Raw genomic sequence first — 17,828 nt, 5'->3', positions numbered from 1 at the left:
TCCAACCTATATTACTGGGAGACACACAGAGCGCACATCCAGCCTATATTACTGGGAGAGACACAGAGCTCACATCCAGCCTATATTACTGGGAGAGATATAAAGACCTCACATCCAGTCTATATTACTGGGAGACACTAACTGAGCTTACATTCAACCTATATTGCTGGGAGACACACAGAGCGCACATCCAGCCTATATTACTGGGAGAGACACAGAGCGCATATTATGCTTATATTACTGAGAGAGATACACAGACCTCACATCCAGTCTAAATTACAGGGAGACACAGACTGAGCTTACATCCAACCTATATTACTGGGAGACACTCAGAGCTCACATCCAGCCTATATTACTGGGAGAGACACAGAGGTCACATCCAGCCTATATTACTGGGAGAGACATACAGACCTCACATCCAGTCTATATTACTAGGAGACACACAGAGCTCACATCCAGCCTATATTACTAGGAGACACACAGAGCTCACATTCAGCCTATATTACTGGGAGACACACAGAGCTCACTTCCAGCCTATATTACTGGGAGAGACACAGAGCTAACATCCAGCCTATATTACTGGGAGTGACATACAGACCTCATATCCAGTCTATATTGCTAGGAGACACACAGAGCTCACATCCATCCTATATTACTGGGAGACACACAGAGCACACATGCAGCCTATATTACTGGGAGACACACTGATCTCACATCCAGACTCTATTACTGGGAGAGACACAAAGACCTCACATCCAGCCTATATTACTGGGAGACACACAGAGTTCACATCCAGCCTATATTACAGGGAGAGACACAAAGATCTCACATCCAGCCTATATTACTGAGAGACACACAGAGCTCACTTCCAGCCTATATTACTGGGAGACACACAGAGTTCACATCCAGCCTATATTACTGGGAGAGACACAAAGACCTCACATCCAGCCTATATTACTGGGAGACACACAGAGCTCACATCCAGCCTACATTACTGGAATACACACAGACCTCACATCCAGCCTATATTAGTGGGAGAGACACACAGCTAACATCCAGCCTATATTACTGGGAGTGACATACTGACCTCATATCCAGTCTATATTACTAGGAGATACACAGAGCTCACATCCATCCTATATTACTGGGGGACACACAGAGCTCACATGCAGCCTATATTACTGGGAGACACACAGATCTCACATCCAGCCTATATTCCTGGGAGACACACAGAGCTCACTTCCAGCCTATATTACTGGGAGACACACAGAGCTCACATCCAGCCTATATTACTGGTAGAGACACAAAGACCTCACATCCAGCCTATATTACTGGGAGACACACAGAGCTCACATCCAGGCTATATTACTGGGTGAGACACACAAACCTCACATCCAGCCTATATTACTGGAATACACACAGACCTCACATCCAGCCTATATTAGTGGGAGAGACACACAGCTAACATCCAGCCTATATTACTGGGAGACACAGAGCTCACATCCAGCCTATGTTACTGGAAGACACACAGAGCTCACATCCAGCCTGTATTACTGGGAGAGACACACAGACCTCACATCCAGCCTATATTACTGGAAGACACACAGAGCTCACATCCAGCCTACATTACTGGGAGACATAGAGCTCACATCAAGCCTATATTACTGGGAGAGACACACAGAGCTCACATCCAGCCTATATTACTGGGAGACACACAGAGCTCACATCCAGCCTATATTACTGGGAGAGACACAAAGACCTCACATCCAGCCTATATTTCTGGGAGACACACAGAGCTCACATCCAGCCTATATCACTAGGAGAGACACACACAGCTCACATCCAGCCTATATTACTGTGAGAGACACACAGAGCTCACATCCAGCCTATATTACTGGGAGAGATATACAGACCTCACATCCAATCTATATTACTAGGATACACACAGAGCTCACATCCAGCCTATATTACTGTGAGACACACAGAGCTCATATCCAGCCTATATTACTGGGAGACACAAAGAGCTCACATCCAGCCTATATTACTGGGAGAGACACAGAGCTCACATTCAGCCTATATTACTGGGAAAGATATACAGACCTCACATCCAGTCTATATTACTAGGAGACACACACTGAGCTTACATCCAGCCTATATTACTTGGAGACACACAGAGCTCACATCCAGCCTATATTACAGGGAGACACACAGAGCTCATATCCAGCCTATATTACTGGAAGACACACACGGCTCATATCCAGCCTATATTACTGGCAGAGACACAGAGCTCACATCCAGCCTATATTACTGGGAGAGACACACAGACCTCACATCCAGCCTATATTACTGAGAGAGATATACAGACCTCACATCCAGTCTATATTACTAGGAGACAAACAGAGCTCACATCCAACCTATATTACTGGGAGACACACAGAGCGCACATCCAGCCTATATTACTGGGAGAGACACAGAGCTCACATCCAGCCTATATTACTGGGAGAGGTTTAAAGACCTCACATCCAGTCTATATTACTGGGAGACACTAACTGAGCTTACATTCATCCTATATTACTGGGAGACACACAGAGCGCACATCCAGCCTATATTACTGGGAGAGACACAGAGCGCATATCATGCTTATATTACTGAGAGAGATACACAGACCTCACATCCAGTCTAAATTACAGGGAGACACAAACTGAGCTTACATCCAACCTATATTACTGGGAGACACTCAGAGCTCACATCCAGCCTATATTACTGGGAAACACACAGAGCTCACATCCAGCCTATATTACTGGGAGAGACACAGAGGTCACATCCAGCCTATATTACTGGGAGAGACATACAGACCTCACATCCAGTCTATATTACTAGGAGACACACAGAGCGCACATCCATCCAATATTACTGGGAGACACACAGAGCTCACTTCCAGCCTATATTACTGGGAGAGACATACAGACCTTATATCCAGTCTATATTACTAGGAGACACACAGAGCTCACATTCAGCCTATATTACTGGGAGACACACAGAGCTCACTTCCAGCCTATATTACTGGGAGAGACACAGAGCTAACATCCAGCCTATATTACTGGGAGTGACATACAGACCTCATATCCAGTCTATATTGCTAGGAGACACACAGAGCTCACATCCAGCCTATATTACTGGGAGACACACAGAGCTCACTTCCAGCCTATATTACTGGGAGACACACAGATCTCACATCCAGCCTCTATTACTGGGAGAGACACAAAGACGTCACATCCAGCCTATATTACTGGGAGACACACAGAGCTCACATCCAGCCTATATTACTGGAATACACACAGACCTCACATCCAGCCTATATTAGTGGGAGAGACACACAGCTAACATCCAGCCTATATTACTGGGAGTGACATACTGACCTCATATCCAGTCTATATTACTAGGAGACACACAGACCTCACATCCAGCCTACATTACTGGGAGACACACAGAGCTCACATCCAGCCTGTATTACTGGGAGAGACACACAGAGCTCACATCCAGCCTATATCACTGGAAGACACACAGAGCTCACATCCAGCCTATATTACTGGGAGTGACACAGAGCTCACATCCAGCCTATATTACTGGGAGAGATACACACAGCTCACATCCAGCCTATATTACTGGGAGAAACACAGAGCTCACATCCAGCCTACATTACTGGGAGACACACAGAGCTCACATCCAGCCTGTATTACTGGGAGAGACACACAGATCTCACATCCAGCCTATATTACTGGAAGACACACAGAGCTCACATCCAGCCTACATTACTGGGAGACATACAGAGCTCACATCCAGCCTATATTACTGGGAGAGACATGCAGATCTCACATCCAACCTATATTACTGGGAGAGACACACAGAGCTCACATCCAGCCTATATTACTGGGAGACACACAGAGCTCACATCCAGCCTACATTACTGGGAGACATACAGAGCTCACATCCAGCCTATATTACTGGGAGAGACACACAGAGCTCACATCCAGCCTATATTACTATGAGAGACACACAGAGCTCACATCCAGCCTATATTACTGGGAGACACACAGAGCTCACATCCAGCCTATATTACTGGGAGACACACAAATCTCACAGCCAGCCTATATTACTGGGAGACACACAGAGCTCACATCTAGCCTATATTACTGAAAGACACACTACCACAGGAAAAAAAACTTGAAGCAGGCTTCTCATCAGCATACATTATGGATTTGGAGGAGGGCAATGAGCTCTAGAAGGGTCTTCTGACCCTACTGCTACACTTAAATTACATTGTCAGAGATTGAATGGCAAGCATTGCGGTTCCCCGCAACCTGTCTGACCATAAGCTTTAAATTGTCTTCCATGTAGACCGCCACTTTTTGCTCTCCATCACTGCGAATCCCCATTGCTCTATCGAATTTGGGACTTCTCATGTATTTGGTTAAGATTATTTCTTAGCTTCTCATGAAATAAATAAAATACAATAATACAGCAAAAGAAAAATGCAGATTTTTTTTTCTGAAAACCATCCTGCGGAGAAGACCTCGTCACCACCGTACCTTGTTTTCCTTCCTGCGGTTTAGTAGGGATTTCCTCCACGCAGTCTGAAGGGAACCAGCCGGTGCGACCTCGGGCGTTTCCTTCCCAGAATCCTCCTTCTCCCACGCTCAAAACTGAGAAAAACACAAGATTCCTTGTAAATGCAAAATGTTATCAAGCAAAAAACAGGCTTTGGTCAAGAATAGGGAAAAAATATATATAGTAAGTGGTAACCAACATGGCAAGAAGAGTCTCTACCGGCAGGTTCTACCGTGGGGACGCGAACATATTTTCAGAGCACGCCGAAGACACTCAGTTAGCTCCCGAGCTTGGAGGATAACCTTATCCCAGCAGGTTTGCTCATCACTAGTGCTTAGTAGACCTCTCTGGCTGTTATAACCTGCTGCAGACATGAGAAATCTTAGTCCAATCATCATTGACAATGGCCTCCACTATGTTTCTTGGGTTTGTGTTTTTCTCCCCCGTATCTGTCAATCTATTTGTCTCTTTCTCCATCTCTCCTCCTCTTTATATCTTTTTGTTATTTTATCTATCATCTATATTGGTTTAATTGTGTTTATTGTTGTATTATTAAATGACAGTAATCATTACTATCATTATCATATTCATTTACAGGTCTCTGGGGGTTTTACAGGTGAGGAGAGATGTAACAAGCCATAGCCCATCGCCATTTTGGACTGTGGCGGTTGTGGTTACTGAGGGTCAAACTGGACATGGCAGTCCTGAGGTTCTCATCCGAATACACAGAAATAAATAACAGAGAAAAAAAAAGAGAACAAGAAATAGAAAAGAATGAAAAGAGAATGAAAAATAAACAGTAATAATTGGACGAGACTCAACGAGGGGAGAATTAGGGCTAAAATATTAGTCATGACACTATTATATAAGAATACTAAAATTATTATTATTAATATTATTAGTGTTGTTGTTATTGCACTTATAATAATAAAAATAATATGAATGTAAATCGTACATAATGATCTAAGAATAATAGTAAAAAACCAATTATAATAGTAAATATAAATCTAATAATATAGCACTATAATAACAGTAAACAACAATCATTAATATTAGTAATTAAAAAATAAATATATAAGAGTAAATATGAATCTAATAATATAGCAATATAATAACAATAAGCAACAATCATTAATAATAGTAATTAAAAATATGAGTAAATATTTATCTAATAAAAATATGAGTAAATATTTATCTAACAATATAGCAATATAATAAAAGTAAACAATTACTAATAATATTAATAAAAAATAAATGTATAAGAGTAAATATGGATCTAATGATGTAGCAATATAATAGCAGTAAACAACAATTACTAATAATAGTAATAAAAAAATAAATATATAAGAGTAAATATGAATCTAATAATATAGCAATATAATAACAGTAAACAACAATCACTAATAATAGTAATTAAAAAAATAAATATATGTGTAAATATGAATCTAATATAGCAATATAATAGTAAACAACAATCACTAATAGTAATAATAATAATAAATATATAAAAGTAACTATTCATCTAATAATATAATATAATAGCAGCAATCAATAATCACTAATAATAGTAATAAAAAAACTAAATATATAGGAGTAAATATTAATAGCAAAAATAAACACACCATCAATAATAGTAAAAAAAACTATAATATTAAATAATCTAATATTGGAACATAATAATAATAATAATAATAATAATAATAATAATAATAATAATAATAATAAAAACAATAATAATAAATTATAATAATATGATTAAATAATATAAAAAAATATATAATAGTAAATAATCTAATATAGGGATATAATGATAAGATTCAATAATATTAGTAAAAAACAAATTATAATAGTAAATATTAATCTAATATAGTGGCACTAAAATAGCAAACAAAAATTACCAGTAATAAATGCAATAAAAAATAATAAAAAATATGAATCTAATATAACAATATAGTAATAGTAAAAAATAAACATATCAATAATAGAAAAAAATAATTACAATAGTAAGTAATCTAATATTTAGAAAATAATAATAGTAATAATAACAAAATGATTAATTAATATTAGTAAAAAAAATTATAATAGTAAATATTAATCTAATGAAATAGCAATATAATAATAGTAAAAAAAGAAAACACATTCCCAATGATAGTAAAAAAAAGGGAAATTATAATAATAAATAATCCAGTAATGTAGTAGCAATGTAGGACTACCAATATATTAATAATATGCTAAAATTAAAATGTTATGTTATACATATTGAAAATATAATTATTACAAATAATCATTTAATATTATGAGAGAAAAAAAGAAGGGAGAAAAAAGACAAAGAAATAAGAGAATATCACAATAATAAAAATTTTATCCAGTATAAAAAAAATTATCAATTCTGAAAAATTTAAGTGATATCCTACTGCTGTAAAAATCTCTGTAATTCGGGAGAGTGTTAATCTATTCACCACCAGGTGGCAGTGTTATCACATATGATAAACAAGGTCACACTATAGCAATAAATGGCCGTTTGGAGAATCATTATGAGACTTGTAGTTCGGCGCTGGCTTACAAGCCTCACGTTACTCCACCTTTGACATATCTGACATTTGTTGTCTAATGATATTTTTAAATATTCTACTATAGGGCTCTGCCTCTGTCACTGCACCATTGGCTGTGCTAGAGTACACAGCAAATAGGATGCAGACCCTGATGTGCATCCCGACGCGCGCTGCCAAATAGAGGTTGAATTTATTGCACTGCAGGAATAGAAGCGGAAAAGTAACAGTAATGGTAAAGCTGTGTTTAGGTCTGGCTATAGGATCAAGTTAACCGTCCAGCACTTCAGGCTGTGTAGCAGGCGCTTAAAGGGATTTTCCCATGAGCAAAGTTAATTTTAATCAACATTTTAATCAATACATCTTTTAATAATAATTATTTACACAATTGGATGTGTTTTAAAAAAATGCTCCTGTGCCAAGATAATCTTATAAATGTGTCTCTGCTGTGTGCTGTGTAATGGTCGTGTCCGACCGTACAGAGACATGATCTGATCATAGCACATCTCCTGCAACCGTGTTAATATCTCTAGAATGGTTGCAAATTTTAACAAGCAGCAAATTGCAAAATTGCTTGTTTTTACAAGCTCTATCCGACCAACCTCGATTAGGAATAGCTCTCTTCACAGATAAAAAATCCCCTTTAAATATACGGTTGATGGCATCACTAATCCTAACCCAGGTAGTCTGGTTCCTCCACAAAGATCAGGATGTAGGTAAACCAAAATATAAAGCACAGAATTTTTACCTTTGACCTTTTCTCCTTTGCTGAGCGAGATTTCTCCTTCACCCTGGGATTGGTAAGGTTTGGTGACCACGAAGGTGCGTCCCGGCACTGCTGAGTACAGTTTGCGTTTCATGCGGTTATTCACAGTCCCACCAGTAGGGGCTTCTTTGGTAGAACCACTAGAACTAGAAGAAGGAGAAAAGTGCATGATGGGCGAGAATCAAGAATTTGAGTATTTTGGGGGTTGAATTTTTTTATTTTTTTTTTACTTTACAATAAAGAATTTGCATAATGACAAACATAAATATTAGAAAATTTTAGAAAAAAAACATTCTGGGTAACCTGTCAGTGTTGGTTCCCCAGAAACTTGGAAATGCTAAGGGCTTGTTCACACAGTTTTTTCACTGTACCAGTTGAGATTTCATAAATCTCACACATATATTTTTTTCCTTTCAGATTTGAAGCTGTTCAATTTTTTTCATTTTTGTTGCATTTTTCACCCATTCAATTGAATGAGAAAAAAAAAACATACGCAAAAAAAAAATCACAAAAATGCATGAATTTTACACAGCATTTTTCCTGCCTAGAGATACAGTTTCAGTGCAGAAATGTCTGTTGTAAATGCTTAACTCTAGGGTATGTTCACACGTTCGCTTTTTTTGGGGCTGGATTTTTTTTTCTTGTTAAAAAGATGAATTTTACAGTACCAGCAACGTGAGATTTCAAAAATTTCATACACGTGCTTGTTTAATTTTTTCCGGACGCTTTTTGGAATATTGATTTTTGAAATCAGCATAATGTCAACTTTTTCCACATTTTTGCAGCATTTTTCACCCATTCTAATGAATGAGGGGGGAAAGGCAAGTAAAAATGGTGCATAAAAATGCCACCACTCTGGTTTTTGGAGCTGAAAAAAAAGCTACAAAAAGACAATGTGTGAACATAGCCTAAGAGTATGTTCAGATGTTTAATATTTGCAGCACATTTTTTTCCCACCAAAAATTGGATGGGTCAACCGTTACTTGACAATGTGCATGGGGACATATTAGTCTGAAGCTAAAGGGCTGAAAGGTGACCGCGAACTTTGCCGAAATGGCCATGCTAGCTGGGCTCCACTACAAGTCGGGTTTTCCTTTCTGCTGTTTCAAGGTCTGATTTTGGCCACAAACCACAGTCGCGTTCTGCAATGTCTCTCACCTCAGATGACTGCGGATTGAGTCAGTGAGGCTGCCAGGTGTCCTCAGTCTACAGAAGCCGCATTATGCTTCCCATTGGCATCTTCTCACTAAATATCCAAAAATTATCGAAAACTTTCCAGCATCATGTTGCAATTGGATAAGTTTATCGGGCCCTCGTTATTGGGGGCCACAGTATAGAGCCCACTGATAGACCTGCCCTCGTCCAAATACTACAAAGTCAATGGTTGTCCACAACTTTCCAAGATCTGATCATTTCTGAGAAGATCAGATCGAATAAGATCTGATCCTCAGGGGTTTTCGAAACCACAATCTTCTTACCTAGTCTATCAGGCTTCATTCCAAAAGGGATTGGAAAGAGGAGGCAAGATCTTTTCATTTTGAAGGGATTTCTGCTCAGAGACCCTATTTTGTTGCTAGATGGAAAAAAAATAGTACTACAAAGACCAAGTAGAGTTTTCGTAACTACGAGAGGAGCAGTAGAGGGTTCAGGAATGACTGTCAACACTTGGACTCTGTTGCTCGAGGCAAAGATGCAGTTGGGGTTGGTGGGCTTCCAGCTAAAGCAATACTTGAGAAACGCATCCAACAAAAAATCTCTACACTTCTGGAAAGTTTCTTTGATGGAGAGGATACATTCCCTGGATAGTAAGTGATAAGAGGATGTGATCAAGCCATGATCAAGGGTAATCAGATACAGTGCTATGGCAGTTAACGAAACCTTTGCCGCAGATGAAAGACAACCTAGCTACGATTTTCTCCTGCTTCATAATAAAAAAAAATCTATATTTTAAATCATAAATCAGGGCCCTGTTAAAAGTTTTTTTAATTGGGGTTCTAGGAGTTTCTAGCTAAACCTCTGCTTGCAACCTCAGATAAAACAATACTTGCGAAACTCATTCAGCAAAAATAGGGCAAAACCTCCTGAATAACTAGGCAGATCTCTACACTTTTGGAAGGTTTCTTTGATGGAGAGGGTCAATAAGGAGGCAGGGGACATTGAAAAGTTGTGGAGGGGCTTTTTCTGAAAAAAAGGGACATGAGTATGGGAGATGATTTTGGCTTGCTCCCAGTGCTGCTTGTTATGGGAGTTCCTGACATTTTGGTACTATTGGCTTAAGTGCTTTGATTTTGCCTACTAGGATGGTGGTAAGTATGGCACTGTGTTGTTTTGCATGGATTTAGCAAGGTATTCTATGTCTATTATAAATCATATTATGGTAGTGTAGAAGCATAAGCTCCCGCGTCTGCTGTACCCAACCCTGGAGGGGTGTGGGCTAATATCATGGTTGGTACCTGGGCCGTCCCCGTGATTGTTTCTTGGACTCCTCTGTATGGCGTCCCCGTGAAGGTGATCGACTTCGAGCCCCCCGTGGACTACTGGAGCTTCTCAGAGTTCCCCCTGAGGACTTTTGTCCCTGCAGAGTGACAGTATTGGCAGTGGAAGCGGAGAAGACCATCCAGTCGGGCAGTGATAAGCTGTTGTCACTATTGGCACGTAAAAGGACATGGGGAACAGAAAGAGCTTTTCCTCCTTCTCTACGATGCACGGCGTAGGAGGGAGATTCTTGGAAGGGCACTGTAAAGCAAAATAAAATTTTTGAATTAGCATCATTTCTAAAAAATCAAGTGAAAATTTGAGCCTACGATAGAAAAAAATCTGAATAAAATTTGACACCCCGCCCAACATGAAGATATGTGGAGGCCACAAGAGGGAGCACAGTGCATGTTTATTGCAGAATTTACACAGAGCATTGTTGTATGTGTACAAAGCTATCAAGAGGGCACTCGCAAAATCTTAAAGTCTATCTATAAATTTTAGGTGATGTTTTAGAATAGCCATGTGTGGGTACATGAGAAATATTATTATTTATGGCCATTACATGACTTTTACGATCGGTAGGCTCTAGCTCAGCTTTTTATTTGTCTCTGAGCAGTAGGTGGAGACTTGTTGCTGTAATGTCTCCTATTCACAGCACACACAGCTATGAAGGAGTCCTGCTCTCCACTCTTTGTAGCACATGTTCAGAAGCAACAACAGCAACACAGTACTTAGCATGGTAGCTGTGAATCCAGTGCTAGGGTGAGATAAACGCTTACTAGAAAGATGCAGCATGATTTGTTTTTGTCTCTCTGCTCTTCTCTCCTCTCTACAAAGACTTTAATAGGCTACTGTAATCTGATCCCTCAGTGATCTGGCAGTTAATTTTATTTGTTGCCATTTTTCAGAGTAAAATGAGTTCAGGAGACAAGTGGTAGGAGAAGAAGTGGCTCATACATGGAGAAAGAAGCATCATTCTTATATTTGCCTGTAAAGTTTGTTGAAATTACAATGACATTATTGAAACGTCTCCATTTGTCACTCACCAACATCTGTATCTCGATGACTCTTGATCAGCTCCCCTAATTCAAAATTTCCTGAAATAACAGCTACCTGTTAGAACAAATAGAAATGGAAATGAGAACAAGATTTACAGGAAAGGTTTTCGGCTGAAGACAGAAAGATGGGAGCTGAGAGTGACACAAAGAAACATTAAGAAATTGTGATGCAGATAAGAAAGCGCACTAATGACCATTTGCAAATCTTCTGACATAGCGATAGCCACTCCGAAAGAGATCGAATGTGCATCGAATTGTGACAAATAATTCTAAATTATGGACAAACCGTACAGCCGAGGGGCCAGGAAGAGGAAATGAAAAATACACAACAGTCCACTGTTTGCATTGCACATGGAAGGTGAATGTTAATCAGCGGGGGACAGTCTACTGTACTTGCTTGTTGGTTAGCTACACAAACAGGGTCCGAATGATTTAGTCCAAGGAGCCTTCAATTTGGAAGAATGTAATTAATCTTGTAGTCAGCAAGGTCTCCTCCAGGAAATTAGCTTTATTCCAGTGCTCCTCACCAAGTCTCTACTGTGCATTGCATTAAATGTAGCCGCAGCCAAGAATATTGTATGGTGGTCCTAGAAGGAAAGAAATTCACAAGCCTGGACTACCCTCATCTCCAAACTTGCAGGGTTTAGAGGTAAAATCTTACGTTTGTTCCAACTGGATTGTCCACACCAATTAATTACTTCCATCACGTAGATATGTCATTGATTGAGGTGTACCATCGAAGACCTCCGATGCATCCCCATACGAAGAACCTGACGCTTTCTGTAATGTGCCCAATCTCTTCTGACGCTCAACAGTTTCCACCATTAATAGGCAGAAGTCTCCATAAAAAGATCCTTGGGTGCTCCTCAGAGATTTACAACCCTTTCTTTTATGGAATCAGTAGGGTCAGCAATCCATCCACCTGCCTAATATTGTGTAGGTTATTCACGTGCTGGGGAATAATTCTTTGATTCATTGAGGCATGGAATTTTGCTTGGTTTGGCCTCCATAGATTGGACTTGCTTTCTAGCACATCCCACAGATGATGATGAATTGAGATGGGTGGAATTTGGAGAAAAAGGTTATCACCTTGAGTTCTTTGTGTAGGGCTTGAGACCATTTCCGAACAACCATTATCTTTCTTAAAATGGGCATTGCCAATAGTGAATCCCACATCCTTGAATTGGGATGGCTGGTCTGTGAATGTGATACACATGTCATATTCACATGATGTCAAGACCCAAAGTTTCCCAGCAGAAAATTGCCCGGATCATGAAATAGCTTCTGCAGGCTTGTCTCCTTCCCATAGAGCATTCCGTTACCATGTCTTCCCCACGTAAGTGACGCATATGTACCCGACTCATATGTTTCACTTCCTTGCATCAGTTTTGGTATTTACCAACCACAGCATACCAGGAAGACACCACAAGACCTGCCATTTCATAGATGCTCTCACCCAATTGTCTACTCACCACAATTTGGCCTGTGTAAAAGTAGCTCAGACCCTTGCGCTTGCTCATTGTTTTTGCTTCCAAGACATCAACTTGAAGAATTGACTGTTTGCTTGCTGCCAAATAAATCCATCAGCGAGTGTTTATTGTAGCAGAGCACTGTCCATGGAAAGCTAACAGCTCTTCATAGGTTTTCCACGGACAGTTTTTGCCTAAGCACCTCTATTACTTAGGTCCCTTACGTTGGCCTTCACTATCTTATCCAGGAGTTCAAAGTCAGGGAGAAATCAAGTTGGGTAGTCAAACACAAGCCAAGGTCAGGGATAGAGTTAAAACAGACAGAATTAGAGCTAAGTATAGGAGAATAAACCAAGTGAAGTTTAACATAACTGGCAGCCAGTCACTTGAGGTCTAAATCGGGAGGATCCCTGCTCATGGCTTTGTCAGAAAGATAAGGTAACTGACTAGAGGGAAACAAATCCCAGCAGTGCTAGAATGTAACAGAAACACGCTTGCACTGCATAGCAGGAACTTCGGTGTTAATGCAGGGTAGGCTAGGAACAGGGGCAGAGGCAGAAGACGTGTGCTCAGACACAGATATAAGGACAGAAGACCTAAAGACCTCTCCATATTTTATCCCTGGACCATGTGATATGAGAGGAATGAGATTTTGGGTGGTCCCAATATAAAATTTGCAAAGGACCCCTCAACTCCTACTTACGAGTGACAGTATTGTTGCCCCTTCATGTGGTGCAAGGACCATCAGGCTTCCTCAGGACCCAAGGGTCAAGAGCAAGCACAACCTCAGCACCCTCTAACACTTGGCCCACAGATAAGGGGACAATGTAGGATCACTATTGGTCTGACCACTGGAACCCCCACCACTCCCAAAAACGAGGTCCTGTGACCCTTGTGTGAATGGATCATTAGTAGTGATGCGCGAACATGCTCGGATAAGGTGTTACCCTCCATGCTTGGGTGCTAACCGAGTGTCTTCGGTGTGCTCGAAAAATATATTCGAGTCCCCGTGGCTGTACGTCTCTTGTCTGTTAGACAGGCGCAACACATGCTAGGGAACCCAACAATCATATGTTGTTGGTGAGACAACCCCTTTACTAAAGAATAAGAAAACATGAAGTAATAGTAAATATGTGTATTTCAAACCTGGAAAGGGGTCTGTCCGCTGTGGTTCTTTATATCTTTGCTCGACCCTCGGTATAACAACACTCGAGCACAGCTCTCCTGGAGGGCAAGAGAGAAGAGTGACAAGTCAATCAGTGTGATGAAAGAATGGCGGAGTACAACCACCATTATTATCTCGGCTCTTCACAGGAGCAAACATGATGATTAATGACAAGGTGAATAGCGGCTGTCAGAGCAAGACAAAGGCGAAGTAAATGGATAAATTAAATAAAGGTGGAAAACAATGAGGGGTCTTAGCTGACCTATGGTTTAGTAAGAGCGAAAGAAGTGAATATATGATCCGATGCAAAAGTTTTGACACCCATACAATGTCCTCTGCGGGTATGTAAGGAACACTTTACTTTTTATTTCTATGATTTTGGAGTAATTTATTGCATTTTTTGAGGAGGCGCAGCGATTAAAAAGCAGCAATTCTGGTGCTTCGATTCTTTTTTCTTTGCTTCCTTTATGGCATTTATAATATTATTCTTACTTTTGCAAACAACGCAGTACTGAATATTTTTTTTTATATTTTTTTTATATGTTGTGATGCAAACATTTATGATTTTTTTCACTTTTTTAAAAAAAAATGCTTTTTATGACTTTTTTCAGTCCCAAAGCAAACTTGAACCATCGATGAAATCTAAGAAAAAAAATCGCTAAATGAGCATATACACTACAGCAAGTAAATAGTAATAAGTACATGTAAATAACATAGGGTACATAGTTAACAATATTTTGTTTAAAAAAAATAAAAACCATCCCGCAGCGACAAGGTGACCCATCTGGACTGTCCCAGTGAGTTCACCTTGTCGTGGAGGGATGGCTTTTATACTTTTTTTTATTGAAATAGCGTTAACTAAGTCCCCTATATTATTTACATGTATTATTTACTGATTTACTTGCTGTAGGGCATTTGCTCATTTTTTCTTGGGTTTTGTCTGGGAAATGGCCACCGTGTGAATGTGCTCTTACACTTTGCACACATATCAGCTTTTAGTTGGCTCATTTCTTTGGTTTTGTTGAACCATCGATTCTCTGAAAGATTTGGTACTTCCGTATGTGCTAAAATGATCTCCTATGAAGCCCTTCCATGGGAGAACCTTGGTAAGAGTACAAAGATGGCGGCAACAGAGGTCCTCTCAGTAAGTGCATGGCAGTCCATCAGCTAGCTCCGATCACGGCTGTTAGAGGCACGTGTTGGCTACTGGTATTCACCACCGCGAATGACCACCCGACATCCGCTGTACATGTACTTTAGATGTCATGAAAGGGTTCATGAGAATTCTCCCCTCTCAAAAAAAAACATGAACAGTCATGGAATAATTTACAAGCTGGGGAAGCAGCCTAAGTTTTTTACTTATGTTTTTTTTTACACTTTGGCTTCTTAGAAATTCATTGCCTGAGATGCAATACCCAGCACAGCCTTTGGCCAAAAAGTTTTTCAACTTATCAAACTTTTTTTTAATAATTTATACAAACATTGAACTTGTATCTTTACTTTTCACATTCCTTTATGGTCCAGCCGAAGCTGGAAGAAGTTCAAAGAAAGCTTTCTCCAAACAGTGAAACTCCACCAATCTTTACTCACCTCGCAGATCCAAGTTCTGACGCCAGGGTCAATTCTTACAATTAAGCAGGTGTTCATTGCGTGGCAGGAAGTGGAGACTTGTCAACTTCATGTCACTGAACTCTTGTAACACTTTGCCAAGTCCACTAATGATCGGCAGTAACATGATATCAAGACTATGCCAAGGATGCCAAGACCTTTGTGACACCAGGTCTACATTTTTGCATAAGTTGTATCTCCACCGGCTCATTTATTGGGGATATTGTTCTAAGCTGGACAGAGTTAAGGGGAGGTTGCTGGTAAATTCTGGAGAATTCAATGTAGTCAGTGGAGTGAGCCAGTCAGGAAGTGTGTGAAAGAAAGGAAGGAAAAAGAACTAGCAAGCCTACAACTGGATGGAAATGTGGTTGTTGGATCTGAATATGGTTGATAAGTCGGGAAGGAGAAACAGAAAGGCGAGGTCAGCTTCAGTGGTACAGAGCTAAATTTCCAGGAGTTATTGCTGTAGCTTAGTGGGGACCCAGAGACAGCAAAGGACAAGAAAGGGAAAGAGGCTTTGTGTAGGGCAGACCTGGAAGTGTTAGTGAAGAAAAACTGGGCTTGCCAGGGCAGGACATTATAAAGCACTGATATGGACTGGGTTCTAAAGGAACATAGTTGGAATGGAGGGCTCAAGATACATGCCGCCACCTGTAACCACTATGTAAGAGTCTTAGGTACAAACAGAAGATACAATGGGCGAGTTAAGTACCTGAGTTCCATCAATTTCTATAGTAAAGTTTATCTCCATATACTTAACTGTCTTCTTCCTTATCACAACTGTGGATTCAGGGTTTATGTGTCATCTATCAACATGCAGCTATAGATGGAGAAGCCTAAGGAGGTCACTATCATGCAGAAGGAGGAACCAGTACCACTGGTGTTTAGGGTATAACACCTCGGCCCATGCAACCTTTCAGTTCTACAACCCATATTTCTGACTTGTAAAATTGTCCTGACATGTTCCTTTTAATGTCGCTATATATTTTCACATTTTTTCCTCAACACAAGAAAAACTATCCAAAAACTTTCTGATCTTGACTAGGAAGTGGTGAAAATCCAAAAATGATGCAGAACCCCTTGTTAAATTTTATTTTTCTTCTAAGTGTAAATATCCCCTGATGACCCTGGGCAATGAAACATTAGGCGAAACTCGGGAAGATGCCCTGATATATAAACCACTCATTAACTTTATTAAAGGGGAACTAGCAGTCATATTCCCTCAAGATTAGGCACCCCGTGGACATGCATATAGTATTTACCATAGAGCGTGTAAATGATACTTTTAATATATCCAAAAATAATACAAATCAGGGGCACAAATCATAGTACATTTGGGAAATTTCAGTGCCACACAGTATGCCTATTACGGGGACCTGATCTTTGACCCCATTCACATGTCCCAGTTTTGTCTACGTGTTCTGTAACCAATTTTTTGAGGGCATATAACGTACCCATGACGTGATACACAGGAAAAAAAGATTTTAACATGGGAAAAAGTTAATTATTCACAGCAATCTTTGCTATGGCCAGCAGAGGGCGCTGTGATTCTTCGACAGGTTCTAGTACTACTTCCCATTTTTTTTGCTGGATGTCTCATTGTGGCTGCCCAAAGCTGAGCATGCTGGAAGATAGAACTTTGCATCAGTTGGACAGTGACAGTTTGGAGACCATTTCCATAAATACAGCTCTGGCAAAAATTAAGAGACCACTGCAAAATATTCAGTTTCTCTGATTTTTCTCTTTATAGGTATGTTTTTGAGTAAAATGTAAATTGTTATTTTATTCTATAAACTACTGACAACATGTTTTCGAAGTTACAAGCAATACATTTTGTATTTATTTTCTGAAAATAAGAAATGGTCAAAATAACAGAAAAATGCATTGCTTGCAGACCTCAAATAATGCAAAAAAAAACAAGTTCATAATCATTTGGAAACAACAATACTAATGTTTAACTCAGGAAGAGTTCAGAAATCAATATTTTGTGGAATAACCATGATTTTGAATCACAGCTTTCATGTGTCTTGGCATGCTTTCCACCAGTCTTTCACACTGCTTCTGGGTGACCTTATGCCACTCCTGGTCCAAAAATGTAGCAGTTCTTCTTTGTTTGATGACTTGTGA

The 17,828-nt window shown here is 39.7% G+C and overlaps 1 protein-coding gene across 1 annotated transcript in view; it reads right to left on the bottom strand.

Moving 5' to 3' along the window:
* Positions 1–17,828, bottom strand: part of SHANK1 (SH3 and multiple ankyrin repeat domains 1) — a 537,634-nt gene that overhangs the window by 246,910 nt on the left and 272,896 nt on the right. The window contains exons 9-13 of the mRNA XM_077259811.1: positions 14,075–14,152; positions 11,448–11,514; positions 10,377–10,659; positions 7,906–8,069; positions 4,590–4,703 (exon numbers count right to left, since the gene is read on the bottom strand). Coding sequence (XP_077115926.1) covers positions 4,590–4,703; positions 7,906–8,069; positions 10,377–10,659; positions 11,448–11,514; positions 14,075–14,152 — 706 coding nt within the window. The remainder of the gene's footprint in view (positions 1–4,589; positions 4,704–7,905; positions 8,070–10,376; positions 10,660–11,447; positions 11,515–14,074; positions 14,153–17,828) is intronic.

The sequence above is a fragment of the Ranitomeya variabilis genome, chromosome 4 (genome assembly GCF_051348905.1).
Source record: "Ranitomeya variabilis isolate aRanVar5 chromosome 4, aRanVar5.hap1, whole genome shotgun sequence".
NCBI classification, from domain to species: Eukaryota; Metazoa; Chordata; class Amphibia; order Anura; family Dendrobatidae; genus Ranitomeya; species Ranitomeya variabilis.
Note: the sequence above shows the minus strand (reverse complement) of the source record. Positions and strands in the feature narration are given on the sequence as shown.